Source organism: Impatiens glandulifera, chromosome 9 (genome assembly GCF_907164915.1).
Source record: "Impatiens glandulifera chromosome 9, dImpGla2.1, whole genome shotgun sequence".
NCBI classification, from domain to species: Eukaryota; Viridiplantae; Streptophyta; class Magnoliopsida; order Ericales; family Balsaminaceae; genus Impatiens; species Impatiens glandulifera.
Genome location: NC_061870.1, coordinates 37,598,075 through 37,624,945, shown reverse-complemented (window position 1 = coordinate 37,624,945; position 26,871 = coordinate 37,598,075). Strand labels below are relative to the sequence as shown.

The 26,871-nt window shown below is 34.4% G+C and overlaps 7 protein-coding genes across 9 annotated transcripts; 2 read left to right on the top strand and 5 right to left on the bottom strand.

Annotated features, from left to right (window-relative positions):
• The first annotated feature begins 1,066 nt into the window (after positions 1 to 1,066).
• Positions 1,067 to 3,904, top strand: LOC124916415 (receptor-like protein kinase ANXUR1). The gene has a single exon (XM_047457129.1). The coding sequence runs from the start codon at positions 1,067 to 1,069 to the stop codon at positions 3,689 to 3,691; it is 2,625 nt and encodes an 874-aa protein (XP_047313085.1). The 3' UTR covers positions 3,692 to 3,904.
• Positions 3,905 to 4,143: 239 nt separating this feature from the next.
• Positions 4,144 to 8,315, bottom strand: LOC124915272 (long chain acyl-CoA synthetase 1-like). The gene is made up of 18 exons (XM_047455958.1): positions 8,130 to 8,315; positions 7,986 to 8,049; positions 7,786 to 7,875; positions 7,643 to 7,699; positions 7,523 to 7,571; positions 7,365 to 7,441; positions 7,221 to 7,269; positions 7,015 to 7,109; positions 6,771 to 6,938; positions 6,596 to 6,706; positions 6,428 to 6,515; positions 6,294 to 6,360; positions 6,054 to 6,129; positions 5,689 to 5,806; positions 5,119 to 5,504; positions 4,861 to 5,046; positions 4,661 to 4,783; positions 4,144 to 4,573 (listed from the first exon to the last, which is right to left on the bottom strand). Exons 1-18 carry the CDS (start codon positions 8,273 to 8,275, stop codon positions 4,514 to 4,516), a joined length of 2,010 nt encoding a protein of 669 aa, XP_047311914.1. The 5' UTR covers positions 8,276 to 8,315; the 3' UTR covers positions 4,144 to 4,513.
• Positions 8,316 to 8,699: 384 nt separating this feature from the next.
• LOC124915575 (SWR1-complex protein 4) lies at positions 8,700 to 14,609 on the bottom strand. The gene is made up of 16 exons (XM_047456326.1): positions 14,208 to 14,609; positions 14,034 to 14,123; positions 13,545 to 13,610; positions 13,404 to 13,463; positions 13,186 to 13,242; positions 12,720 to 12,849; positions 12,432 to 12,499; positions 12,259 to 12,351; positions 12,106 to 12,153; positions 11,409 to 11,585; positions 11,153 to 11,263; positions 10,185 to 10,280; positions 9,846 to 9,923; positions 9,564 to 9,615; positions 9,425 to 9,459; positions 8,700 to 9,339 (listed from the first exon to the last, which is right to left on the bottom strand). Exons 1-16 carry the CDS (start codon positions 14,319 to 14,321, stop codon positions 9,259 to 9,261), a joined length of 1,356 nt encoding a protein of 451 aa, XP_047312282.1. The 5' UTR covers positions 14,322 to 14,609; the 3' UTR covers positions 8,700 to 9,258.
• A 2,072-nt stretch (positions 14,610 to 16,681) lies between these two features.
• On the bottom strand, positions 16,682 to 18,143 carry LOC124914879. Of its 2 annotated transcripts, none has more exons than XM_047455500.1 (7): positions 17,800 to 18,143; positions 17,611 to 17,710; positions 17,440 to 17,535; positions 17,313 to 17,365; positions 17,179 to 17,227; positions 17,037 to 17,084; positions 16,682 to 16,942 (listed from the first exon to the last, which is right to left on the bottom strand). In XM_047455500.1, exons 1-7 carry the CDS (start codon positions 18,075 to 18,077, stop codon positions 16,859 to 16,861), a joined length of 708 nt encoding a protein of 235 aa, XP_047311456.1. In that variant the 5' UTR covers positions 18,078 to 18,143; the 3' UTR covers positions 16,682 to 16,858. The 2 variants fall into 2 exon arrangements, with proteins under 2 accessions (XP_047311456.1, XP_047311457.1); XM_047455501.1 differs by having other exon boundaries at positions 17,611 to 17,668.
• A 626-nt stretch (positions 18,144 to 18,769) lies between these two features.
• LOC124914672 (probable folate-biopterin transporter 7) lies at positions 18,770 to 21,106 on the bottom strand. 2 transcript variants are annotated; one of them, XM_047455263.1, is made up of 3 exons: positions 20,971 to 21,106; positions 20,363 to 20,719; positions 18,770 to 19,970 (listed from the first exon to the last, which is right to left on the bottom strand). In XM_047455263.1, exons 2-3 carry the CDS (start codon positions 20,661 to 20,663, stop codon positions 18,946 to 18,948), a joined length of 1,326 nt encoding a protein of 441 aa, XP_047311219.1. In that variant the 5' UTR covers positions 20,664 to 20,719; positions 20,971 to 21,106; the 3' UTR covers positions 18,770 to 18,945. The 2 variants fall into 2 exon arrangements, with proteins under 2 accessions (XP_047311219.1, XP_047311218.1); XM_047455262.1 differs by having other exon boundaries at positions 20,363 to 20,715; positions 20,971 to 21,103.
• Positions 21,107 to 22,145: 1,039 nt separating this feature from the next.
• On the bottom strand, positions 22,146 to 22,974 carry LOC124915229 (transcription factor SRM1-like). The gene is made up of 2 exons (XM_047455907.1): positions 22,490 to 22,974; positions 22,146 to 22,419 (listed from the first exon to the last, which is right to left on the bottom strand). The coding sequence occupies exons 1-2, from the start codon at positions 22,864 to 22,866 to the stop codon at positions 22,170 to 22,172; spliced, it is 627 nt and encodes a 208-aa protein (XP_047311863.1). The 5' UTR covers positions 22,867 to 22,974; the 3' UTR covers positions 22,146 to 22,169.
• Positions 22,975 to 25,543: 2,569 nt separating this feature from the next.
• Positions 25,544 to 26,370, top strand: LOC124915720 (transcription repressor OFP13-like). The gene has a single exon (XM_047456486.1). The coding sequence runs from the start codon at positions 25,633 to 25,635 to the stop codon at positions 26,224 to 26,226; it is 594 nt and encodes a 197-aa protein (XP_047312442.1). The 5' UTR covers positions 25,544 to 25,632; the 3' UTR covers positions 26,227 to 26,370.
• The last annotated feature ends 501 nt before the right edge of the window (positions 26,371 to 26,871 follow it).

Sequence of the window (26,871 nt, the reverse complement as noted above, 5' to 3'; positions counted from 1 at the left end):
AATATAAATTAAGATCAATCAAACATTCTGATAGTTGTAACATCTTTTTAATAATAAATATTTATATGAAACTAAAATTTAAAATATTTATTTTGTAACATGGAATTACCGCTATCTCAAACTTGTTTTCTAAGAAGTTACTATCCCTAAGAATTTGAGCTCACACATTCGATGAAATTTTAAAATTGATTTTCTTGGTGAATCCTATTGTCTTACTTCTCTTCTCGTTTATTAAAAATAAAAAATAATTGTATATATAATTACATTTTAATCATTCATTTATCTTTTATTAACTAAATAAAATACTTTAACTTATAAACTGTATTAATGGCATACCCATTCATACTTAATTTATATATATATATATATATATATATATATATATATATATATATATATATATATATATATATATATATATATATATATTCACACAATCACTTATTATTATCTTGTTGCTACAACTTATATTTAGCTTGCCCTGTTATTGGGATGTAATCACTTCCTAAAGCTTTCTTTGTTATGAGAACTCTTCAAGTACTTAGATCTAATCATACATAATATAACATAAAATACCTATTATCTATATTATCATTTCATTTTTTAAAATATAATCATTGTGACCATTTAAATTTGTTATCATAACAAAGTGGTAGTATAATTTTGTTTTCAAACTTATTAATTATATATAAGTTCTATTTTCTTACTGTATATATGAATATATATTTATATCTATGGATGGCCAGAGAATTTCACTCTGGTTCGCTGATTCAAAAGTCTTAATAATGAGAGAAAATAATTAGAGTTTTGAAATATCTTGATTTTCCCGGAATACGGGCTAACCTTCCAAAATGATGAATACCTGTTTTTTCTTCTTCCTTCCTCTCCTCCATGGACGAACGCAAATGGTTTAGCACTTTACATCCTCCATCTTCCTCCCCCATCCCCTTCTGGGCGTACAGGAATTCTCTTTTCATTTTTTTTCTTCTTTTTCTCTACCCATTTTCCTGTACGCCACCTTCCATCATCATCCATCCCCTTTTATCATAACCCATACATAATAACCATGATAGCATCATTATTATTCAACCATCTCTTCATTCCACTCTTATTATTATCATCCTCCACCTCCGCCGCTGATATATTAAGCTGCGGCAACAAAGACGGTGGCACCGACGCCGACGGAAGAAAATGGACTTCCGACGCATCATTCCTCGTTTCCCAGGATAAAGGATTAGAACTTGTAGCTCAAGTTCAAGATCCTTCTCTTCCATCAACTGTACCATACATGAACGCCAGAATCTTCAAAACCGAAGCATCTTACAAATTCCCCGTTAACCCAACATCTCGTTACTTCCTCCGTCTACATTTCTACCCTTCACCATACCCTAATTTCATCGTCTCAAACTCCTACTTCTCTGTCCTCGCCGGACCTCTCACCCTCCTCAGCAATTTCAGCGCCTCCATTTCCGCCCAAGCTCTAACCCAATCATACATCATGAAGGAATACTCTCTTGCACCCATTCACGCCGATTCCTTAACAATAACATTCAAACCATCAGATAAATATAAAGACACATTTGCCTTCATCAACGGCATCGAATTGATACCTTCCCCGGAGATTTTCACCTCCGCGGAGTTAGTTGGGTTTCAGGACCAACCACTTGATACTTCTTCCGCTAATGTCGAAACCATGTGGAGATTGAACGTGGGTGGTCAGTACATTTCTCCTGTTAATGACACCTCCGGTCTTTCCCGGAGTTGGTACGATGATACGCCTTATATAAGCAGCGCCGCCCTGGGAATAGCGAAACAAGCAGATGATAATGTCACCATTCAATATAAAAACATGTCGGCTTCAATTGCTCCTATTGATGTTTATAGAACTTCTAGACAAATGGGTTTGGATGGAAATGTTACTAGTAAATTTAACCTGACTTGGACGTTTTCAATTGATGCTGGTTTTACTTACGTTCTTCGTCTACATTTCTGTGAATTCGATTTAACTGCGATTAATCAGAGGGTTTTCAATATTTATATCAACAATCAAACCGCAACGGAAGATGCTGATGTAATCGCCTGGACCGGAGCAAAGAATATTCCAATTTACAGAGACTACGCTAGCTTTGTGCCGGCCGGACAGATTGATTCAAAGCTTAGTTTAGCTCTCTGGCCGGACGTAAATGCACGGCCGGAGTATCTCGACGCCATCTTAAACGGAGTTGAGATATTCAAGATCAGTAATAGCAATTCAAGTTTGGCAGGTCCAAATCCAACAATATCTGATCTTATGCAACAACAATTACTCGAGGAGGAAGCGAGAAAACCCTCGTCGACAGCCAGCCGCGTCACCAAAGTCATAATCGGAGGCGCGGCTGGAGGCGCCGCGGTGGCATTTGCGTTCGTTGCGACTGCGGTTTTCGTGGCCAAGAGAAAGAGGGCTTTACCGCCGGGGAGTCAGTCGCGCTCACGTTCTTCAAGTTGGTTGCCGATTTACGGGGGTTTCTCCACTGCCTCCGGTGGTGGTAGTAAATCGACGATTTCTGGTAAAAGTCACGCCGGCACGAATATATCTAGTGACGCCGTCGCGAACTGTCGCTATTTCTCCATAGCAGAGATCTATCAAGCGACCAAGCATTTCGATGAATCTAACGTTATCGGGGTTGGTGGGTTTGGTAAGGTGTATAAAGGAACCATCGACGGGAATGTCAAAGTTGCAATCAAGAGATCAAATCCGTCGTCGGAGCAGGGAGTGAACGAATTCCAGACAGAGATCGAGATGTTATCGAAACTCCGGCATAGACATCTCGTTTCCCTAATCGGATTCTGCGAAGAAGACGGAGAAATGGCGTTGGTTTATGATTTCATGGGAAAAGGTACAATGAGAGAACATCTTTACAAAGGAAACAAGATTATCCTATCATGGAAACAGAGACTGGAGCTTTGTATAGGTGCAGCCAGAGGACTCCATTATCTCCATACCGGCGCTAAATACACCATCATTCACAGAGACGTTAAAACCACAAACATTCTTCTCGACGACAAATGGGTCGCTAAGGTTTCTGATTTCGGGTTATCGAAAACCGGACCAAACATGAACCAGGGACATGTCAGCACCGTCGTAAAAGGAAGTTTCGGTTATCTCGACCCTGAATACTTCCGAAGGCAACAACTGACTGAGAAATCCGACGTTTACTCGTTCGGTGTCGTGCTTTTCGAGGTTATTTGCGCGAGGCCGGCCTTGAATCCTAGTCTTCCTAAAGAACAAGTTAGTTTAGGGGATTGGGCTCTTAATAACGTGAGGAAAGGTACTTTCGAAGATCTGGTTGACCCGCACTTAAAGGGGAAGATAAGCCCGGAATGCATGAAGAAATTCGTGGACACTGCTCAAAAATGTCTTGCAGATCATGGAGTAGACAGGCCTTCCATGGGTGATGTGCTTTGGAACCTGGAATTCGCGCTTCAGATGCACGAGAATCCCGAAGGCAGTACAAAGAAGGCTTCTTCTGGTGCGACAGGAAACACGGAACAGGACCACGACAAGAACAATGACGAGAAAGTGATGGATCAAAGCAGCATCTTGGCTATGCACAGGAATACATTGAGCTTAAATGATCAAGATTTTGTTGAACAGAACGAGAATAACACCGATGAAGTATTCTCGCAAATTGTTAACCCGAAAGGACGATAATGCAGATTGGTGGCTCGATCGTGTCAACCGTTTATCTCGATCTCTCATATGCTTGCTTGATTGGACAGGAATTTGTTTATACTTGTCTATGATCATCTTAAGTTTTTATACTACAATGAATATTTGTTTAGTCTTTTCAATTTTTCCCTATTGTGGAAAGAATATTGAAACTTCAAATTAATTAATACACCTACTAATGCAACATTGCTCTAACTCTTGTATTTATTATCTTAATTAATTGCTATATTTTTTATTTTATGTCTTAATTCAATCTATTTATTATTATATTACATGATGATATTAACATTAGTATTTGAAAGATAAAAGAATAATGTAAAATAGAACAAAGGTAAACTACTAGCAATTTGGTATAATGCGTTGCTATATATTCGCCGCAATGTGTTATATTTTCGTTGCCACATACTTACCGACGGTTAGTATCTTCCACCCTATTAATACACAAAATATCAGTAGAATATAGAATCGAAAAACCGCATGTATGTAATTGCAAAATCCTTGATTACATGAATTATTTATCGACATGCACTTGATGAAAAACACATGATATTCATATGAGATCTGGGTCATTTAATGGAGTACTAAATGAAATAATAAAATTTTCTAATAAAAATTCATAATTTCATTTAGGTTATACAAAACTAAACACTCGAAATCGAACTACTATAGCAAAAGCCTAAAGCAATTGAAAATTTATTACAAAATAAACACTCCCAACCAAAGAGATATAGTAATTAATTAATTCAACTTAACGCAATTTCACCAAAGATTTTGGAGGATGAGCTTAGGGCGAGCTACTAATTCCTATTGCCTCCCATCCCCCTTTCCAGCTTCCATTTTCTTGTACAAATTGTGGATCTCCGCCTGCAAAACAAAACAAACATTATTTGTCTCATTTCAAACGATTGACTAACAATATTGTTAGTAATTTTGTAAGAGATCGATTCTAACCTTGTAAGCATTAAACATCTTATCTCTTCTCTTTTTGAGGGTTGGTGTGACCAATTCGCTATTCTCTCCATCAAATGGTCGAAATTCGAGGATGACTCCTTTTATATACTCATATCCTCTCAGCTGTCAAAAGAAAACTTACGATAAATTGTTTCTGTAAGTACATATAGAAAACATAAATATGCAAAATGATATCCGACCTTGTTTCTGGCAGCGGTTGACTTCAATTCCTCGAGAACATGGTCATGTAGCTGTTCAAGTGAACACAATTGCGAGAAATTGCATTCTTTGTAGCCATTTTCATTTCCCCATTTCACAGTGTTCTCTTCATTCGGTACAATTATAGCTATCAGCATTGACTTGAAGCTATCTCCATACACCCATATCTATTCATAATAAGTATTCATCCATGTTAAATTATAGCAATAACGACGATATTTCTCAAAATTAATGCTTACATCTTCTATAATAGGGGTGATTGAATAGACTTTCTCGAGATATTCAACTGCAACGTACTCTCCTTGGGAAAGCTTAATCAAGTTCTTCTTCCTATCAATTATTTTAATGACTCCGTTTGCCTGCATCTCTCCTATGTCGCCGGTATGAAACCAACCGTCAGTGAAGACCTCATTTGTTAACTTGGGGTTGTTGTAGTAACCGGAGAAGCATGATTTTCCCCTTACGCAGATCTCGCCTCGGGAAGGATCTCCAAATGGGTCGTAACCCATTTCAGGTACTTCTTCTAGTCGAAACTCAGTGTAGACAAACGGCGGACCGACTGCTCCCATCATGGCCATTTCATCGGGAAAACCCACACTAGATAAACCGCATGTTTCCGTCAAACCTGATCTCAATCACCATGATTAATAAGATCCTATGAATTCTTCAATTCCAAGTAAAAAAACTTTAACGACGGGTAATTTAAAATCACCGTCGCTAATGAACTGACACAAACGGGCAACATTCTAGCGACGGTTACATTTTATTTAGAACACTTTTAACGACGGAAGTTTCTCTAGCTCACTTACCGTAGCCTTGTACCACGAAAGCACAAGAGGTGACACGCAAGAATTCTTCAACTTCGGTGCTTAATGGTGCCCCTCCGGATACTATCAATCGAACCCGACCTCCTAATCTCGACTTTACCTAGTAAACCCGAAAAATTAGACTAACTCAAACTCAACACTAAATGTTTAGGTCTTGTTTGATTATTCTAAACGGTGAGACAAGACAATGAACACCCACATTATTATATTTCAATTTTTTTTAAATCAATAGAGTTGTTTAAATTTTCAAGAAAAACAGAGCAAACATTACTATTATTATTTATGAGTAGGGTTAGTATTGTTTAATAATAAGCATATATTGAGTCAAAGAGAAATATTATTAAAACCTTTCTGAAAGCCAACAAATCAGCCAACCAGGATGCATTTTTCTGTTTGAAACCTTTATTCATCCAGTAACGCTTGCTGCAGAAAAAGATGAAGGAAAAGGATCAATACCAAAGAGAAGATTTTCGATTAGGGTTTATTCCTTATAGGAGAAAGTCGTCACGACCCGACACGTCTTAAAATCAGGGTGTTTTTTTGATGAATCGAGATAATATGTTGAAGAAGTAATTAAGAAGTTATACTAATTGAAGAGAAGCTCAAATATTTTCCTCCTCCTTGGGTTAAGCTCTTCAACTCCCTTCAAAACACCTATAAATAATAATAATAAACATCAAATACAACCAATTTCAACTTTATGTGTCTCATGATCTCTTGCCTTGGTGTATTCTTTCAAAAACCCTGGGGACACCTGCAAGGAACGTCGGCTTTAACTCCATCAAATCGTCTTTAAGCTCATTTATGTCCTATATTTAGTATAACCGTAGTGATAGTTGAGAATAAACATGAATTTCCAAAGTATAATTAGTTAATTAATTTTACTCACCCCATGAAAGTACCCAACCGAAGCGCCCTTCCTAAAGAAAAACTCTTCAATCAAACGATCAAGAATGTGGGCCAATGGAAGGAATGATATGTAGACATCTTCAACCGTCATCTATTCAATTCGATTATTATTATAAAAGGAGTCGAATTAAATTCCAAGGATCATAATATAGTACCTTATCTTCAAATTGGTCCAAAAAGATGTCCAAGCCTCTTATACAAGTTGTAATGTTTTCATGCGTCAATATCACACCTTTCGGTTCTCCACTTGTTCCACTTGTGTACATTACCGTGCATATGTCCATTGGTCGAGGAGGAAAAATCTCTATCGACCTCTCTTTTCCCTAATCCAAACAAACAATTACAAATAAACAATTGCAAATTTTACAAAGAAAGATTAAAATTTATAATTAAGTTTACCAAATGAAGGAAATCAGTCCATGAATACACTAAAATATCTCTAGAACCTCCATCCTCCTTTTCTTCTTTTGTCACTGAACTGAAACTAACAATTACTGCACCAACAACAACCTATTAATTAATTTGTTTTCCAAACACTAGTAATAGCGAGCGAAGGTAAATCAATTACCGACAGTGAAAACCGTCACTAAAATTTAACGACGTACATTTCAGTCGCTTTTCATGTGTCAGCTTACGATCACGGTCTGTCAATAGCTGCAATAATTATAATATTAAACCAAGTATTAAAAACAATAATAATAATTCAAACTACATTTATTAATAATTAATTTAAGAAAGTTAAACTCAACTTGTTTCAATTTTTTATCCTGGACGAACACAAATTCAACCTCTGCATGATCTAGTATAAACTCAACAGCTCCAGCCCCTGTAACCCTTTTTTTATTTTCATTTTCGACATATATTTAGCGACGTTTATTAATGTTTTCAAATATATATTAATTGTTACCAAGAGTATCATAGAGGGGAACACAAATGAGACTGTGGGCACTGCAGGTCTGCAAAATCAATCCAAAATTTAATAATAAATTCAACAAAATTAATTAAAAAGCTAACCAACCCATCGCACCTCCATTGCGACGATCCATTGAGGGCAGTTCGATCCATAAATCCCAACTCGACAGCCCTTCGTATATAACAACAACGTTAACTAATTTAATGTTGTTACATTTAAATTACTGAATTCATGCATGCATAATCTAGCTAGCTAACCGGTTCGGCTCCTAAAGAGCGTAGTGCAGATCCAACTGCCAAAACTTCATCGTAAACTTCCTTGTAAGTCTTCCACACATATCCCCCAAACTACATATATATATACATATGTATGAAAACAAGCAATTAACTAACTAATCGATCTTTTAGCTTAGCCAGACATTGATGAAAAAGTGAGAAAAGAATAAACATATACCAACCTTGCCACCTGAAAACTCCCGCCAGCCCAGCATCTTATTTGCGGGATTCTTCTCCACCGATGCTCTGCATAGCACAAGCCACCAAAAAGAAAAATTAACAATGATGTTTTGTTTGAACTTTGAATGATCTTTTAGCTACAGAACCTGAACAAGTCCCAGGTTGTGGAGGAACTGGGGTCAAGGGGAAGGAACCCATCTTTGTCAAGAGAATTCCGATAGATCGGACCGACAGCCGGTTTCTGGTCTTGCCTTTTCCTTCCCTCTTCTACCTTAACCGCAAATTTCTTCATTGTATTTGGATGTGAAATTTTGTGTGGGGAGTGTAGTAGACTTTATAATAACTTTTTTTTTATTGTATAGTATTATTGTACTGTTTTGTAGATGGTGAATTGGTGAGCAATTAAATGTGCAACAGGTGTTATATTTTAAAATAAAATACAGTGCAAATGGTACATATATTAAAAATCTACAGACTGATTCATGTACTTTCAGACGTTTACTCCACATGAATATCCAGATCCAATTTCTAATATTATGATGATTCATAAATGAGTTGCTATGAGTTCATTAAACTAGACAAATACCAAAAATTATAAATACAAGTGTTAGGTATAAATAAATGAATGTACAGTAACACTAATAAAAATCAAAGTTGGAGTGCTAGTTTCTTAAATTCAAAAAAATAAACTTGAATTCATGTCCTATGAGCAGAGGTGATGGGTAAATAAGAAAATATTTTATTAATACTAGTTGTAAATGAATGGTCCCAACTGCCAATTCAATCAATTAAATAGATGTCATGCCTTTTTCGAAAGCTAGCCAACTGCAACATTTATTTATTTATTCAACCATTCACCACCACCACCAACTTGTTCCTCCTTCCATTAATTTGACAACCACCTTTGAGTTTCAAACTGATGGATCGATCAAAGTTTCATGAAATATCCAACTAGTAAAGAAAAGTCATGTTCATTCTCACATAGACAAAACAATCAATAGGTAATAAAGGTTATTTCACTTCCAAATTTTCAACAGTACTATAACAGGGGTAAAATGGGGAAATCACATGTCGACCTTTCAGTCTCAGCTAGCAGCAAGTTCGTCGAACTGAAAATGCTGCAATTGTGACTTACATTGTTGTCTACCTAAAATCTAAAAGTAATTGCAAGTGGTTGTCGATCATAGTATTCTGATTATGATTTGAACCTTCAAACGAGCCTAAGCAGCAGATAAAGGTCCAAAGCAAAAGACAGCTCTTGATATTTAAGCTCGATCATCCATCCGAAGCCTTCAACTTTCTAGGTCGTTTCGACTGAGCTGGAGATGATGGTGCTTCTGACGACCTTCCAGGTATCTTCAAGAGAAATCAATAGACAAAAGATCATCACAAGTCACAACAAAAATATTTTAAATAAGTATGAGTCAGGTCAGAGACAAACCTTGCGTTTTTGGTCTCTTTTCACAACCCTTTCTCCTGAAATTTCCAAATTGCACAAGTGTAAATATTCATTAAGAAGTTTGAAGTGGAAATAAATTGACAAAGACAAACATAACAATTGACCAAATAAATAATGGTACCTCCAAAGCCGGAGGAGTCGGGGTTAAAAGTCCTATCTTGATCCAAAACTCTCTGCAAAAGCTGTTCAATGAGTAACTGTTTCTTTGACTATAATAAAAATATATAGAACTAGTATTAATCATATTTCACCAGAGCAACCCTATGATGTAGAAGCTTCCCTGATGTAAGATTAATTGACTAGTACACATGTCATATCAAACGCATCAAGCTTCTCATCAAAAGTATTATTTGACCAAACCCCCTCGAAAGGTTCAAACTAAATGATATTGGAACATACATACCTTAGGTGGAGTGCTAGGTGTTTCAGCATATTGACTGTTTTCACGATGAGATGAACCTTCTGTCTCCTTGTACTGCAACTGGTGGTTAACAGAAAGCAAAACAAATAAACATCTCAAATAAGAACTAAATAACTTTGCAAGTTCATCACACACTCATACACTAAAAGCAAGATGGGACCAAATAGAATTGTCATAGTTTAGCATCAACCAAAAGGCTGCATGCTTGTTCATTAGATCCTTAATCACAAATGAACTAATCATCTGGAAACATGAAGGGTGTCGTCGAATATCTAATGCTGCTAACCAACTGACAGTGACAAGTAAGAAAACAGATATTACCTGCTTCTGAAGGTTCAGTAAAGTCAGTATTTCCTTTCTGAGCTCAAGATGCTCCGCACATACAGCTTTAGTTGGGACTTTTGGCTTCAAATTAACCTGAAAATTCATCACTTTGCCCATTGAGGAATGTGACATATATGAAGATAGGTTCCATCAGTAGAACATCTCAAACTTAATGTTTGTTCCCCCACATACTTCATTAATGCTGATGTTTTCTACTTCACTTTCTAGGTCTGTCTTTGTGAGCTTATTTTGTGCTGAGCAATTAACTAATATTACTATAAGCAAACATATTACACATCACCTTTTATTATTGATATTTTTTCTACATCTTTGATGGAAACATACTTGTAGATTCTTTTCTAAGGTATAAACAATCCATCTAAGCATCCATTATATCCATGAGGCTGTTAGCTTAGATTGCATCTTTGATGGAACCCATACTTGTTGATCCTTTTAGGTGTAAACAATCCATCTAAGCATTCATTCTATCCATGAGGCTATTAGCTTAGACTGATCACATTAAAGCTGCTATAGTTTTTAGCATTAAAGTTATTGAAAGTAAGCTATATCAAAATCCATCCGATAAGTAGGTCAAATGAATGACAAAACAGAGCATAAGAGGAACAAAACACACTAGAATAATGATGTTAGAGAATGGAAGTTTACATAATAGAATATCACTTATAATTAGGGATATGACATGATAGAATTTCTAAAGGCATTAACAGATTGATAATAGAAGAAGAAAAAAGTGTTCTTTGAGTTTTTCAATTACATTTACAAAGGAAAGTAAATTTTGTAACCAGAAATTCAGAGATAGTACCATTTTTGTCAAGAGTATCAAATATTAATACAAAACAAAATTAGAAATTTAGAAACAAAATAGTGTATACAGAATGTTAGATGCACCTATATTATTAGACGTTAAAGATAATGACAGAAGATAATGAAAATATAGAACATACCCCAAGCTCTTGTAAAGTTTGCTCAACACGCTTTATTGTTCGAAGTCCAGCGGAAGCACTAGCAGCTTGCACCATTTGATCTAGTGCATAAGTTCTAGTGTAAACTTGAAGCTGAAAGAAGGCATCGAGATTTTCAGAACATGGAAGAGCCTAGAAAACTATAACATGTCATAAGTTGAAGACCCTTGATCTTAATAGATCTACAAGTCAGACAGTTAAAGATGAAGATTTCAGAGAACATGAAAGCCTTCCAGACCATGCGAAGAGTGGCAGAAGTGGATGCACTGTCCTCTGTTGAAATTGGAGGCACGACATTTGCAGAAGCAAACTGAATACTGGATGAAGGGGATGCAGTATCAGCAGGAACGACAGTCCTATCAGTTTCATCTGCACCAGCATTTGCTGTGATTGATAACTCCGTTGCTACAACACCCTAGATCAGACAGATGAAAAGAAGTCAACATACTAAATTCTAGACTCTATAACGAACGTAATTTCCATTTCAGACATTCTAGAGTTTTCAGGGATCTATCAATCATTTGGTTTTCTCGTGCTTGTGGATACAAGACAATGTAACAATTTTGAATCATTCAAGTAAATAAAAAGTAAAAACCAAGTTAACATCACTTTTTCTCTATGTTGAGAACAACAATTTATCCACGGGGCATTCAACTAAAACTTGGGTTAGCAAAATCAATTGTTTAATGCTAATCTAGGGCCTAGAAATTGCATTTTATAGACAAGTTGAGATGGTTTATCATTGTTTCTTTGATATTTGCATTAATGCTTGTAGTATATTTCTATTGCATCTTGAGATGCAGTTGAGTCTCTACTAATTCAAATTTATACTAGTGTTTTTAGAGAGATTTCTCAGCAATAGCTTGATCCTTGTACATTTTAAACCGTATTCTAGCTTTTCAAGACCTATAACGGTATAGAGCTTCAGAATTCACCTTCACAGTCTTGCGTGACTCTGTTATCCTCTTTGCTTGAGCGAGAACCTGAAAGATACAAAACATTAATGAAGTCGCACAACAATAATCTTAGATTCCAATCCAAAAACCTTATAAATATCAAAAACGTTTTACAGATAGAAACATCCAAACCTCTGTGTCTTTACGATCTTGCTGCTTAGTATGAGAAAGGACCATGGACAAAGCTCGCTTTCGCTCAGTCTCTTGGACTACATTATATGGATCCTATATGCAGGGAATGCATAGATTAAGAAAATAATAAATCAAGAAATAAGAAATATGACCTATACTGCGTAGAGTTCTACCTTAACAAGAGGATTCACAGCAACCTCTCCGGGTGATGGAGCCCTCGCATTTAGCATAGCTCGAGATACTTCAAGTAAAAGGTCATATTAAAAACATAAATCAGAAGTTGGACATAAAGCTGGTCCTTAAGTGTATCTTCATGTTTTGTATGCTTTTGGGGATTTCACAGAGAGATCACACATATATCAGCATAAACATAAATGCAATTGTAAAGACAACTGCAAATATTCTTATTTTTTCAACATGATCAATGACAAAACTAGAGAAATTGAGAAAATAGAACTAACCACTATAATAACGATCCTTCAGTTCTTCTACAGTACGAGAGGAAGGAAACCTATCAGCAACCACTACAAAGCGAAGATCAAAGCGTTCGCACAAGTCAAACAGCTCATCAGTCTCTTCCTTTGTCCATGTCTGACAACAAAATTACAGATGTAATATATACAGTTACTTATTTAAGCATCTAAATTATACAATACTTATTTGTTAAAACAGCTTTTGATGTTAAGGTTGATATGTCATTTGGAAACACTTACTGTTTTTGTTTCTGTATGTGAATCCAGAAATAAATTTATGAATTTATATACGGACTAAATTTAGTTTCCAAATGTTTTTGTATCTCGATATATATCCAGATACAAAAACAATAAGTGTTTCCATCTTTCAATAAGACATGGAGTGAATTCGTATATTAAAATATGTGAATTGTACAGATCATTTTGAATAAACCTATGTTAAGACGATACATACAGGATCATTCAAATGCTTTTCATACTCCTCTTCAGTGTACTTGATGATATCAACAGACTGCAACAGTAACAGAGAGAATACATTTCAGAGTGGGAAACTAAGATATGCAAATTGTATAGTAAGCAGAAGAGAAATACAACGAACCAACAAAACGCAAAAAGAAAATCTAACAGAGAACAAAAGAAAAAGAAAGTAAGGCAGAGGGAGAGAGTAAATACCTTGTTGAACTTTGAAAAAGAATAGTCGCCGGTTGGAGGAACGCCATTAACAACTCTGACCTGCCAAAAACAGAGCTCTAAGACTCCTTTCTTTTATAGCTACCAAGGAACCAATTTTGAACCTAGACAAAGTATACATACCCAGTGGTAAAGCTGCAAATCATCTTTTCTAGCAGAATTTGAAAATGGAAGCCATTGCCAAGTAATCTGAGATCAGAAAGTCAGCACACGATCAACAAACAAGTAGAAACAAATAGGTTAGCGTTATACCGATAAACTTAAAGAGCAAAGGATCTCAGGATACATGTAACGAAACTTTGATCATCAGCAACAACAACAAAATATGAATGGTTAAGTTGAATACATGAGCCACTAGTTACCAACCTGCTAATTAAGTTATTGGTTGCGATATCATTAGCATATAAAAAATATAGCAAGTCAATGGAACAATAGAATTCAAGCGGCAAGAGAAGAATGTGAAGGATAAGAAAATAAGCACATCTGCTAGTATGCTATCACAATGATGCTGCTTCCTGAACCCAAATGACAGCCATCTATTTTCATTCAGCTAGGCATGCATAATTAATGGTGCGAAAAAAAGAAGAAAAAAAGTTGCTAGTAACAAACGACCTTCTCATTCTCGGGTTGAGGTCGTCGCTTCAGCTGAGCAATATCAATGCTAGGCATAAGGGGTGCCAAACCACCTGTAAGAGCGTAAACCTGAGAACCAACCACCAAGAATATAAATTTAGCAAGATTCCATTATGTCCACAACTATGCATACAGAGAAAGAGGGTATTATACCTCGCGGGAAATGCCATCAGGCTTTCTTTGTGATTCTTTCTGCGGCCTCGGTTTCTTATCCTGGGATAATGACAATGTCGTTTTGGGTAAACCCAATATGTCCTTGGCATCCATGTTCGTCTACTTAACTAGGGCTTTGTTCCTTCCATCTAACTAAACCCAGCACAAACAAAGAAGATACGCAACTTTTGACTTGTGTGAATCACTTAGCCAAAAGAGTTAGGGTTTAATCGAATAAACTGGTAGAGAACCCAAATAGGCTGAAGCTGATACTGATTCCTTCCGATTAGCTCTGAAATGCGTCAGTTTGATCCTCGTCCGTCGAAATCCCTACAAGATTAAGGATGTTTCTGAGTCCCAGATCAAAACCGTTGTGTTTGATCTTATCGATGAACAAGGGTTCAATTTAGGCCGAACACATGCATTCCTTTCATCCCAATTTAAAAAGTTTATGGGCACAATTTTTCCTTTTATTTTTATAAGGATGAATTAATTCTTTTAAAATATTTAAGGACATATACATAACTTTTTTAAATTTCTTTTTTCATATTTAAGGACTCTTTGTCAAAAATCATAAAATTTATAATTTTTTATTATCTAAGAAATTATTCTAATTATAAAAAATATTTTGTATATTAAATTAAGTCAAAAGATTTTAGCAAAAGAACAATAGTAATATTGATCGTGCTCCATTCAAATTATAATTTTTATTTAAAATAAATGCACGATAATTTAATTATAATTCATAAAATAATTTCATAATAAATAAATAATATTTTTGGTATTAATGATTTCAAGTCAAAAAAATATTAATTTTAAAAAGATGGATAGTTAGGGTGAAGTAAAATATTGGAAAAGAAAAAACAAAATACTAATATTAATATTAATATTATATTATATATATATATATATATATATTAATTCCATTTTGTGAAACGGGTTAATTTAAATATAAATGAGAGAAAATAGATATTTTAGTCGGATAATAGATAGATTCGTTTATAAATTTGAAACGGTTAAATTTACAAAATAAAATAAAAAATGTTATATTTAAATTAGCGACAACAAAAGTTGAATATTCTTAATCTCCCTAAGGCCTTCGGTTCGAGCCCGTCAGACGACAAATTTTGCGTCTGGTTAATGATTAAGTTGTTTGCGGGCTATGTATTTAACTCGTTGTCTCATTTTTATTCTATCTTCTAGCCTAACAAAAATAAGAGGTGGATATTTTTAGTCATCTCTAAAATTTTGGGTTTGAATCCGTCCGGCAACAAGTTTTGTACCTAATTAAATTGTTAAGTGTGTTTGCGGATTATGTGTTTAATCCGTTGTCTCATTATTTATTTTATTTTTTATGCTTAATTTTAATTTTATGAGTTAGAGAGTTGTATTAGTTTGAACATTCATGTGAGAATAAATAGATATTCGAATTTCGTCGTAAGTTGATTCGCCCATAAACTTGAAACGGATAAATTAAAAAAATTAAATTAAAATTATTATATATAAATCTAAAACTTATAACATGATAAATGTAAATACAACACTCTAACCAAGTAAGCTGATAAAATTTTATGTTTTAAATTTAACATAAAATTTGATAAACGAAAGACTTTAAAGTTTACAAATTTTGTATTAATTTCTTATAAAATAATTGTAGGACTTAAACTATGTTTTGTGAATAATATTGTTTATCTTCAGCTTAATTAATATTGTTTACTGTTTTGTTTGTAATATATCTCTCCTTTCACTCTCAGATCAGAAAAGAAGAACAAGAATGGCTTCACCGAACAATGCTAGGACTATTCAGTATTCGATGATCAAAGAAGATGTTACGAATTATGAAGAAATGGAATCTTCCACTATTTCATTGAAGCAATCCACTGGTAATAAACGGATCCGGATTAATGAAAGTATTGAATGTTTTTATGAAAGATATCCATTACTGAAAAAATCATTCGAGTGTGATCTTTTAGATGGTATTTTGTCTTCATTGTTTTTTATGTTTTTTGTTGTTGGTTTGCTATTTTTCATGGTGTAGTACTCAACCTTTGAATCATGGATCATGTGTTTTCATTTTGTGTTAGTATTTGATTTTGAATTAGTTTGTCATCTTAGGGCTTTGAGAATATTTTTGATAGAATGATAGCCTTAGATTGAATACTAACTGGACTAGATATTAGGGTTTGAATTCCCTATTTTTTATAATATCATGAATAAATTGTGCATATTCTAATAACTAGATAAACAACAGTTTTCAACATACAACCCTAATTCATATTTAAATCACAACTTTCTCCTAACCAAATTGTTAATCACAACCCTAATTCCTATTCAAATTGTATTACCAATTATCATGAAAAAGGAGGTTGACAATGTTATTGATATGGAAGCATAAATAAATTATGCAAAAATGAAATTATACTCTTAAAAATATAAAAAATAAAATCTTTATGTTTGTTTCAGTTTATTTAAGCTCAAGATAATATAGCAACTTATTGACTGAGCAAATCAAATGAGCACTTAAATGTTAACATACATGGCAAGAGCTGCAACCATTAAGTAATATCATCATCAATGGTTGCATCTGGGGCTAAAAGAATACATCATCGTCTATACATATTTTGCATTAACCGTACTAATGTGATGAACGATTAGCCAGGCTTATAGGTCATTGCAAACCTCGCAAATCTTTCAAGACCCCGTTCAAGTAAGCTCTTTAAGAAAGGTTGGAGTGCCTGCATTTATCAGTCAACAACAACAATTGTCAAGCAATCAAACCGAATTCTCACGACCAACAAAACAAATTTCAGAAATGGAAAGTATACTTACCGATGCCACAGGAGCCAAGAGCTGGGGAACTTCATATGAAACTGTCAACTGAAAGTGAAAGAGAATCCATGTAAAAAAATCAATTTTAGTCTCACCCATTTCAATATGTGTTCAACCAATTCATATTTGTAATCAATCTTACTTCTACTACACATGATGAAGGGCCTTTGGGGAAGAAACGCACAGCTCCTCTGTTAAATTGGTGAAAATGATGATCAATGAATGTTAAATTTTTCGTTTTTTCAATCAAAAGGGATTAATGTATGTCTTTACCACCTGTTAGGAAGACCTTCCATTGACCTCCAATGGATTTTTTGATTCAGGGTTGGCTTCAGAAGATAAACAAAAGAGTAATTTAACATTTCACAAATTGAGACATTAGATCACACTGAACTGAATATACCTGCATATTTCGAGCTAGCCAAGAGAATTCAATATCTTGACCAAATGCATTATACTTGAGTGACCATTTTGATAGCTCAGGTTTATCTTTTAAAATCTGTCAATGAAAAGATTATAACAAGTTGATTTGAAGATGGAACCCTAACAATGGCAAATCATTTTCTTAACTAACCTCTACTGATGAAATGAAAGGCATCCATTTCGGAATTGCTTCACGGTCAGAATAACAACTATATGCAACAGATATTGGAACATCAATTTCCATCTTAACCCTACATCAACAAAATTACTAAATTCGAATCAAATTAAACGCTAATCGGCGATAATTGGAAAATTGAAGATAGAGGTAGAGCAACGTTACGTGCAATCTTGCCATTCCATGACAACAGAGAGAGGTCTGACCGGCGAATTCCATGCGGCGGCGGAGGAAGTTCGTCTCCGATGAGGTTTATTGGAGAAAAAAGTGTAGCGAATGGGCGATTCGGAGGAGGATGAGCTTCTGCAATTGAGAAGAGGAGATCCATGGCGGTAGAAGCAAATGTTGTTTATGGTGCTGCATCGTCTTCTTCCCGCCGAGTAATTGCTGCTGTATGATCTTGTTGGAGTCGGAACAGAGATCGCCGCCGCCGCCGCAGACATTGGCTTGGCTTGAGCTGCCGGCTGCGTGCGTTACAGTTGGACAAGACGCAAATTACAGATGACTGCCCTTCTAACCACACATATATCAAAATTGTATATTTTCATTAATTCAATCTCAATTTTCAATTATATCCCTCTAATTTCTATCTGTTTTCATATTTTCAAAAAAAATCTTTACTTGCATTTTCAAAACATTTTATGAAAAATTTAAGTTAAATTAATGATATTAATGTTTTATTTATTTAAACAATAAATATTTTAAAATTATGAAATTAGTAAGAAATATCAAGTCACAATTGACCCATACAAATAACACTAAGAAACTCAAATTTAATAATTTAGTTATTTGTAAATATCCTGATTACTTTGCAAAATAAAATACAATTTCATTTATACAAACTAATTCTTTTCACTATTTTAACCTAAAATAATAATAAAAAATTAAAGAACATAAAAAAGATTGAATTAAATATAATATTTAAAAGGACTATTAATATATATATAATTATAAAAAGTACTTTAGAGTTTAGACGTATAAAAAGTATCATCTTTCAACTAGTTTAATTAAAAGCATATCTAGTTGACTCATACTTGCTATCTTTTAATTTTTTTTATAATATTTAATTCATAAACAAGGCTTACAAACTTTAATGATATATAAATTGTGGTGACCACCACTAAAATATTAAAACTACACCACATAAAAAGAAAACAATTGCATTAATATTTTTTTTTGGTTCAAGAAAAAAGATGAATAAACAACACAAAGATATATAAAACACTACATTATTTGATGTTGGACTTTTTGTATTATTAAAGGAACAAATTAAATCCTCACCAACATAACAACAAATATAAAAAAACATTCTTATGTTTCTTTCTTTTTCGATTTGGAAGGCAATTCCGGTATACAAGACGACCAATATATCGGCAAGAACATGCAAACGGATTGTATAATCAAAGCAAACGGCAATTTCGAAAACCCATCTTCCGCCGTCACACCAACGTAAGACGAAAGAACGACTCCAAAATAACCGCTCACGATAAACGCCAAAGCTACTGTCGACATCACAAACGCCATCAACGAACCTTCACATCCATGCGGACAAAGTTGCGCCATTACAATAGTAAACGGCAATATCTTAAAAAAACACAAAACCTCGATCAAACCCGAAAACAAAACCACATAAACCGTATCGGGCACCCACAAACTTCTATAAATCCCTTTCACGAACAAATAATCCGACACCACGAAAATGCCCATCACACATTGGATAGTCGTGATCAATCTCCTCGGTGTCCATGATCTCAACCTTTGATTATACACTATGCCCCATAGAAGCATAGCAACTTGTCCAAACACCTTGGAGATACCGATAGCCGACGAATCAATCCCTAAATGCTGCGATTGGTAGAAGAACATTGTCCCGGCTAGAGAAGGAATTATTCCATAGGAAAATGCAAGCCAAGTTATTGATCGCGAGATCTCGGGTCTTTTAAGGGCTGACACGAGCTCGTTGAATTGCTTTCGGATGCTCATGTCTGATGATCCTTTCGGGAGGTTCAAATAACTTTCACGAATGAAAAGTGTTAATAGATGTTGCATACCAAGTATAAGACCGAATATAACGAACATTCCCTTTGGAGAAAACTTCTCGATAGCAATTCCACCGAGAAGGTTCCCCATTACTCCGCCTAACGAACTAGCCATCCAGACAAACGACTGCAAACCCCCCGAAGATGACTGCGAGGTTTCTGCAACGACAGCATCGTTGGCAACCTCAACAATTGAAGCACCCAGATTCCCCAACAGGAGGCATATTGTTATAGTAGAGAAAGATGCTTCTGACGGATAAAACGCAATAGCTAGCCATGACAGTGATTGTAGAATAGCTGCAATGATAATAGAAAATATAATCAAAATGAACCAAATTTCTTTGACCCATTTGAAAACACTCTCTGTTTCTGAAACCATATCCAAAAAGCATTTCCCTCATGTTAATCCTTTGTCAAAAAGAACAAGGATCTAAATACACTGTCTAACAGGAAAAAGTGTTTGCAAATGGGTCCAATCTAATGCCAACCACATACCAAAATGCAGATATTCATTCAAACTCCACTACTGTAGCAGAAAAGGAATCAATCACTAAGAAACTTTATAAAGATTAATCCATGAAGATAGATTTGAAAGTGACAGAAGGGTTTTATTGGAATCAATATGAACACATTGGTGGTTATGATAGAGCCAATTAACACAAATTTAGAAGGATTCTTATTTTGTTTACCTCCAAAAGCAATGTAAGGGATGCGATGTTGGCCAGCAATGTAGAAAGAATCAGAAATGAGGCCATAAACAGGTTTAGCAACCATAGGAAGATTAGCCGAATTTTGAAGGAGTTGAAGGGTTGTTGCATCAACTCGAAGATTATCCTTTAGGTAGTAATTAACACCCATCCATGGAAAACACCTTAGCCCCTGCACCCAGAACCCTAACCCCAACAACACCTTCCTCATCATCATCGTCGATTCTTCTCCTCCTCCTTTAGATTTCATGTTGATTTTGTTACTGCTATTCTTCTTATCCATATTCCTTTTCTTCTTTCTTCAACTTGTTACCATGAAAGATGAACCGCTGGCTCTATCTTGAGAAAAATAAAATAAAATTAAAGAAACAGAATATATGTAAGAAAAACAAAATCTGAGAAAGATTACCACAATCTGAGATTCTGAAAGGTTGAATTGGAGTGGACTCCTCCTAATATTCATTTAAGAAGAAACTGATATAAAAATCTAAGAAAGATTACGATTATCCGATCGATCGACCGACGTTGGTTGAAAAGAGTGGACTCGTAATGAATTCATTGAGAAATTTAAGAAGAAACTGAATGCATACCTTTAATTTTACAATAGACCATGAATTTCTACGGCTTTTGCGGGTAAATCATTTCCAAGCTTTTGATCCATTTTCGTTTTCATGGAGAAAGAAAGAGAGAGAGAGAAAGACAATCATAGAGTAACTAACGGAGAGACCATGAGTTTTAAATTTAAAAATCTAATTAATTTTATGTTCACACTACAGTTAATTAATTTCTAAAATAGATCGAAATTCATCATGACACTTTGGAATTCATTTAAAACAAAATTAATTAGATTGACACATAGATTTATTCATTTTTTTATTTTTATTTTTAATGAAAATCATAATAAAGAGTATTGGTCATTATAGCTATTCTGAAATAAACTCATTAAAAAAAAAACAGACTTTAAGAAACAATAACTGAGTCTCATAAGAAACATACAACAAGTCATGTTTGCTTGTGCCCTGATTGGCCAATGTTTGTAATGAATACTTTATATTTAATTATTATTATTTTTCAAAGTTTGAATGATTTTATCAAATTTTTTGGTATATCCAAACCGTTAAAGATAAAGGTGGTTTCTTGAAGAAAAATGTTTTTTTTTTTTTTTTCTATTTCATTTTGATTATTTATTTATTTATTTAATCTCTTGCCTAAGAGCATATTCTGGAATCTAGATGAAACCGTGAAGAGCACCGCTTCAAAATTTCTACCAACTTAATTAGTCCCAATTGGATCAATAAATAAAAATTGACACAAAAATGGATATTTTACATACAAAAATATTTTTTTGAAAAGGAACTAGATATCACACACACCACCACAAGGAGTAGTTTTACACTTGCTCATTGAAATTACACAAACAATATATAATAGATCCAGAAGAATGACAGATCATAAATTAAGCATATTTCATTTATAGGGTTCTTCACAGAAAGAAAGAAAGAGTTGTTATTATTCTTGTGTGTATTTATTTACAAAGGAGAATCTTATACATTATTATTCCTCCTCATCCTCCTCCTCCATTAAGATCTATAACATCATATCTATGGTATGGTAGGTAAACCTATATAATATCATCATAATTAATTCATTCATGTATACATATCTATGTATAATCTTAATTACAAACTACTACCCATCCCTCCCCCCCATCAGCTAGCTAGCTAGCTATAGCTGCTATATATAATAAGAATGAAGAGAAAACTTACTGTAATCCTGTATATTGTACCCCCTACATTTCATAACTGTAATCTTGAATATACCCGGCCATCGATGAAGAAGAAGTATCTGCAGAAGAAGCAGTGGTACTGGTGATATCATGAATGCTTGACCTTTTCCTCTCCTTCCTTACCGAGTTCTGGCGAAGGTAATATTTCTGGGCATGGCTAGCCACTTGTGTTGGAGTTCTTGTTACCACTACGTTCCTAGAAATGCTTCTCCAATCTCCTTTTCCATATTTCTGAAGACCAACTAGAAATAACCTGTTTCCAATTCATCCAATAAATGAAACAATTCACCACCTTATATGTATAAAGAAAATTGTTTAATTACCTGTGTTCTTCTTCTGTCCATGGTGTTCCTTTCTTCCTCTCCACATCTGTGTTCTTAGACCTAATTCCCATAGTGGACCCGAACGAGATCTGGCCTAACTTGGACTCGTTCTCTCCCCACTCCGAGTCATCAGAGTAATTCGGCAAGTCGATCCGACCAGAGTCGATCTCCTGAACATCGTGGACTAGAGCATCGTAATGACACAAAACCTCTTCCATGGACTTTCCAGGTATCCTGTCGGCTATCTTTCGCCACCGATCGGTTGATTCCTCTGGAAACATAACTAACGCCTGCTCGAACATCTTGTCATCTATCCTCGTCCATGCCGAGAATTGATCACCGTCGATCGTCCACCTACTATTGTTTTCGCCGAACATGGCCGCCAATTCCGAATTATACAAACAGCTCTGTTTATCTTGTCTAGATTCCTTGTTTATTTGCTGTAGAATTTCTGTGCGTGCAAGAAGAAGGATAAGGATATGTAAATCTGTATACAGAGATGATTTAGGAAGAAGAAAGAGGAAAGAGCATTTAATAATAAACAGAGAGAGAGAGAGAAAGAGACATAAATTAGATGCCAAAACGATTACCTTCTTTTTATTTTCAATAAATTTGTTTATAATTTAGATTATGATTTTAAAAATAATTAAAATATTTTGAGAATACAATTAGAACACGTTTAGATTTTATTTGACTGTTCATGAAGAAGGGGGGTTCAATTCCCTATGCAGCAGCCGACTTTGCACACTTATCATTTCTTTTCAATTTTATTCCTTACAACTTGTTTGAATTTAGTTTTGAATTTTATGTATATATCCTTTACCAAACTAGTTGTTTAAAAATAACTTATAACTAATTATTCAAATAACCCAGCTCAAAAAAAACATTAGAAATAATTTCAAACAACACACTCGATTAAAAATTATTATTAAATATTACCACTATTATCTAAAATTTACTTTTAAAAATATAATAGCAATAATAATAATAAACTGTATATAAATCCATTACAATATTTTATTTTTATAAAAAAAGAGAAATAATTTATACTATTATTTTTCATATATCTATATTTGACTCTTTACTTGAACTTATTAATATTTTAAAGATTTTAAATGAAGTTGAACCAATTTCCTTTAGATCCTAGCTAGCTAGTTAATAATTAGAATATAAAAAGTAGAAAACGTGCGTATGCATTTGATTAAAAATAGTAATATATTAATTGAAGTCGGTGCGGTGGTGATGGTATATATATATATATGACAAATGGGTGGCCTGACGTGACGTGGCTCCTTATCCAAATCTAAACCCTGCACCCGTGGCGCTGAGATAAAGTACCACGTTGTTGTTTAATATATATATTTAAGGTTTTGTTTGGTGAAAGCTATTGGTTTACAGTTAGCCGACGACTTTCACATAGTTTTTCCCGACTAATTATTTGTTTAATGGAAAGCATCACTCTCTTGTTCCCGATTAATATATATTTTAAATATCTCTCTCTATTTGAACCTATAACCAATATAATAATGTTTGCATTACGAATCAATGTAAGAAATTAGATCGGTGAACTTTAAAAAAACAAAATGGAGAACGGTGAACTTTAAAAAAACAAAATGGAGAAAAAAAGTTGGATGTGCCGAAAGAAAATGAAAAAAAAATATTAACTACTAAACATTTATGTATCTAAAACATATAGTAAAACATATAATAGACTAGTCTAATAGTTTTAAGATAAAAGGTCGGGTTATTAAAATAATATAAAGAGATAATAAATAATAATTTGTAATGATTTTGAAGAGAAGAGAATGTTTATTTTTTTATTTTTATGAAAAGACTTAAAAATATTAATATATATAAACAAAATAACTCACTTTATTTAATTTAAATAATGTGAATTTGAATGAATTTTTATAAATAATAATTTAAAATATATGATATTTTGATTAATGAATTGATTAATTTGATGAATGAGAAGTAGAGTAATGTTTAATTTTTTGAATTATTTGAATAACCCAAAACCGATAAAGGTCAAAGTTAAGACTTGGATTCTTGTCAAGTGATTTATTTTTTCTTACATTACCCCCTAACTCTAATTTCCAGCTCATTCCCTGTCCATCCATTAGAGTCATGGTCCTAACTCTAGTTTCTAGCTCCCTCAATATCAATCAGAGTGGTGGTGGTCCTAACTCTAATTTCTAGCTCCATCAGAGTCGTGGTCCTAAGTTGAGGCTTGGCTGCATTCATGTCATGGTTATGTTCCTTTCCTGGAATCACCACTAGAAACAAGCTAGCTAGGTTCACGGCTTCAGACAGATACCACCTTCACTAGGGCCGGGGCATTAAAAACCATCTTTATCACATTCTATCATCTCTTTCACACGCGTCGCAAGGCAAAGAAGTTAGTCAACAAATGTGATTTGGATGTTAGTTAAGACAACACAGATAAGGAAAGACAGCTATGAACTGTCACAACCAACCAACACTAATAATGGCACTTTATTATTATTATTATTTTATTTGCTTCTTCCTTCCTTCCTTCCGAGCCCTTGGTCAATATATGGTTATCCATCATGATCAAGGCCTCCTCCTCCTCCTCCTCTCTAATCTAACTTCATATTTGGGCTCTGCTCATGAACTAACAAACTGGTGGGTGGGTGGGTTTTCATCATCATCATCTATTTCATATGTCAAACTCACTCCAGGTATAGTTAAAGGCTTCAGGCAACAGATGGACAGCACAGAACAGAACAACACAACTCAATGATTAACACATATATTTAATATAAGGGAGGCAAAACATAAGACAAAACATGACAGTTCCCTTATCTTATGTATGATTCGTATCAAACATGATCTTCAGCGCACGAGCAGACTTCTTCTTAGGTGTCAGTTGGACGACAAGTGTATACAAACATAGATGTTCCACCTAATACCCTCATTTAATAACGTAACAAGTACCTTTTTCCATGTAAGCCCCATTTATTGGCAGGTGGCCAGGGACCAGTCTCTTCTATTTCCTTTCCACCTTCCTAATCTCTTGTATTAATTCCCACTCATCAAATCCATCTTTTCATTCCAACCCATCTCAGATCTCTTTCTCTCTACTTACACATTTGCACTTTCAGTTTCATCATCCATCCATCATGAAGATCCCATTTCTCTCCAGAAACCAACACTCATCATCCCCACCAGAAGATCAAGATCACATTTTCAAGACAGTAAACTCAATTTTCTTCTACCAAGAAGACGACTCCTCCACATCTTTCACCAACTCATCATCCCAATCCGCAAGGTTATCACTAGAAGACGAAGAATCATATGATAACATGGACACAATGATCATAGGCGGGTTGAACTCGGAGAGACTGTTCTACGATCCCCATGGCACCAGATCGCTACTTAGAGTTAGAGAACCAAAAACAGTACTGCCTTTCGAGGAGGAAAGCGTAGCCTTGGCCATGGAGTCTGCCGATCCATACAGAGATTTCAGGAAATCAATGGAGGAGATGATGGAAATTCATGGATTGAAAGATTGGGATAGCTGGGAAGAGTTGTTGGGATGGTATTTGAGGATGAACGGTAAGATCAACCATGGGTTTATTGTTGGAGCTTTTATAGATCTTCTTGTTAGGATGTCCCCGGCCCAAAGTTCTGATTCTGATTCTACTACCTCTATTTCTTCTTCTTCTCGATCTCCAGTTACGAGACAGAAAGAGAAATTAACAAGACCAAAATGATAATGTAATAATAATAAATAGTGTGTATGTGTGTTGCTGAACCAATCTCATTGTATAAAACAGACTATGAATTTGATTTGACTGATCAATCATGTAAATTAATTAGTACTAATCTCGATGTATATAATATGGGTTTTTGGAAATGCTACTTCAAATTCAAATGAAGTAAGATCAAATTATAAGAAGACCAACATACAGTCAAATTAGAGATGACCATGGCTAGAACGAGATTCATATCAAATGCTGCGTGTGCATTTTATTCAGTGCTGTAGTACACTTTAAATATAAATGTATATATGATTTCCTAAGATCATTCTACATTCCTATAATTATAGGACATAATATTCTAATTAGAGATAATTATTTTCCTAAATATTAGGACATAATTAAAAGATATCCTCTAATTAATTAGAATATTCTTAACACACCCACTTCAAGATCAGATGAGTTCTTCAAATCTTGCTCTTGTTAGGACTTCTGTTCTAACATATGTAGTTTATCTGGTTGTAGGAATATAGGACATTGAGATTTTATTGTTTTTGATCGTTTCCAGAAAGAAGTGCCTTTTATCATGTTATAGATAGGACTCTAATTAGCACCCATACATTGAAGCACTATGCGTAGATTAATTTCTATTCAGATTAT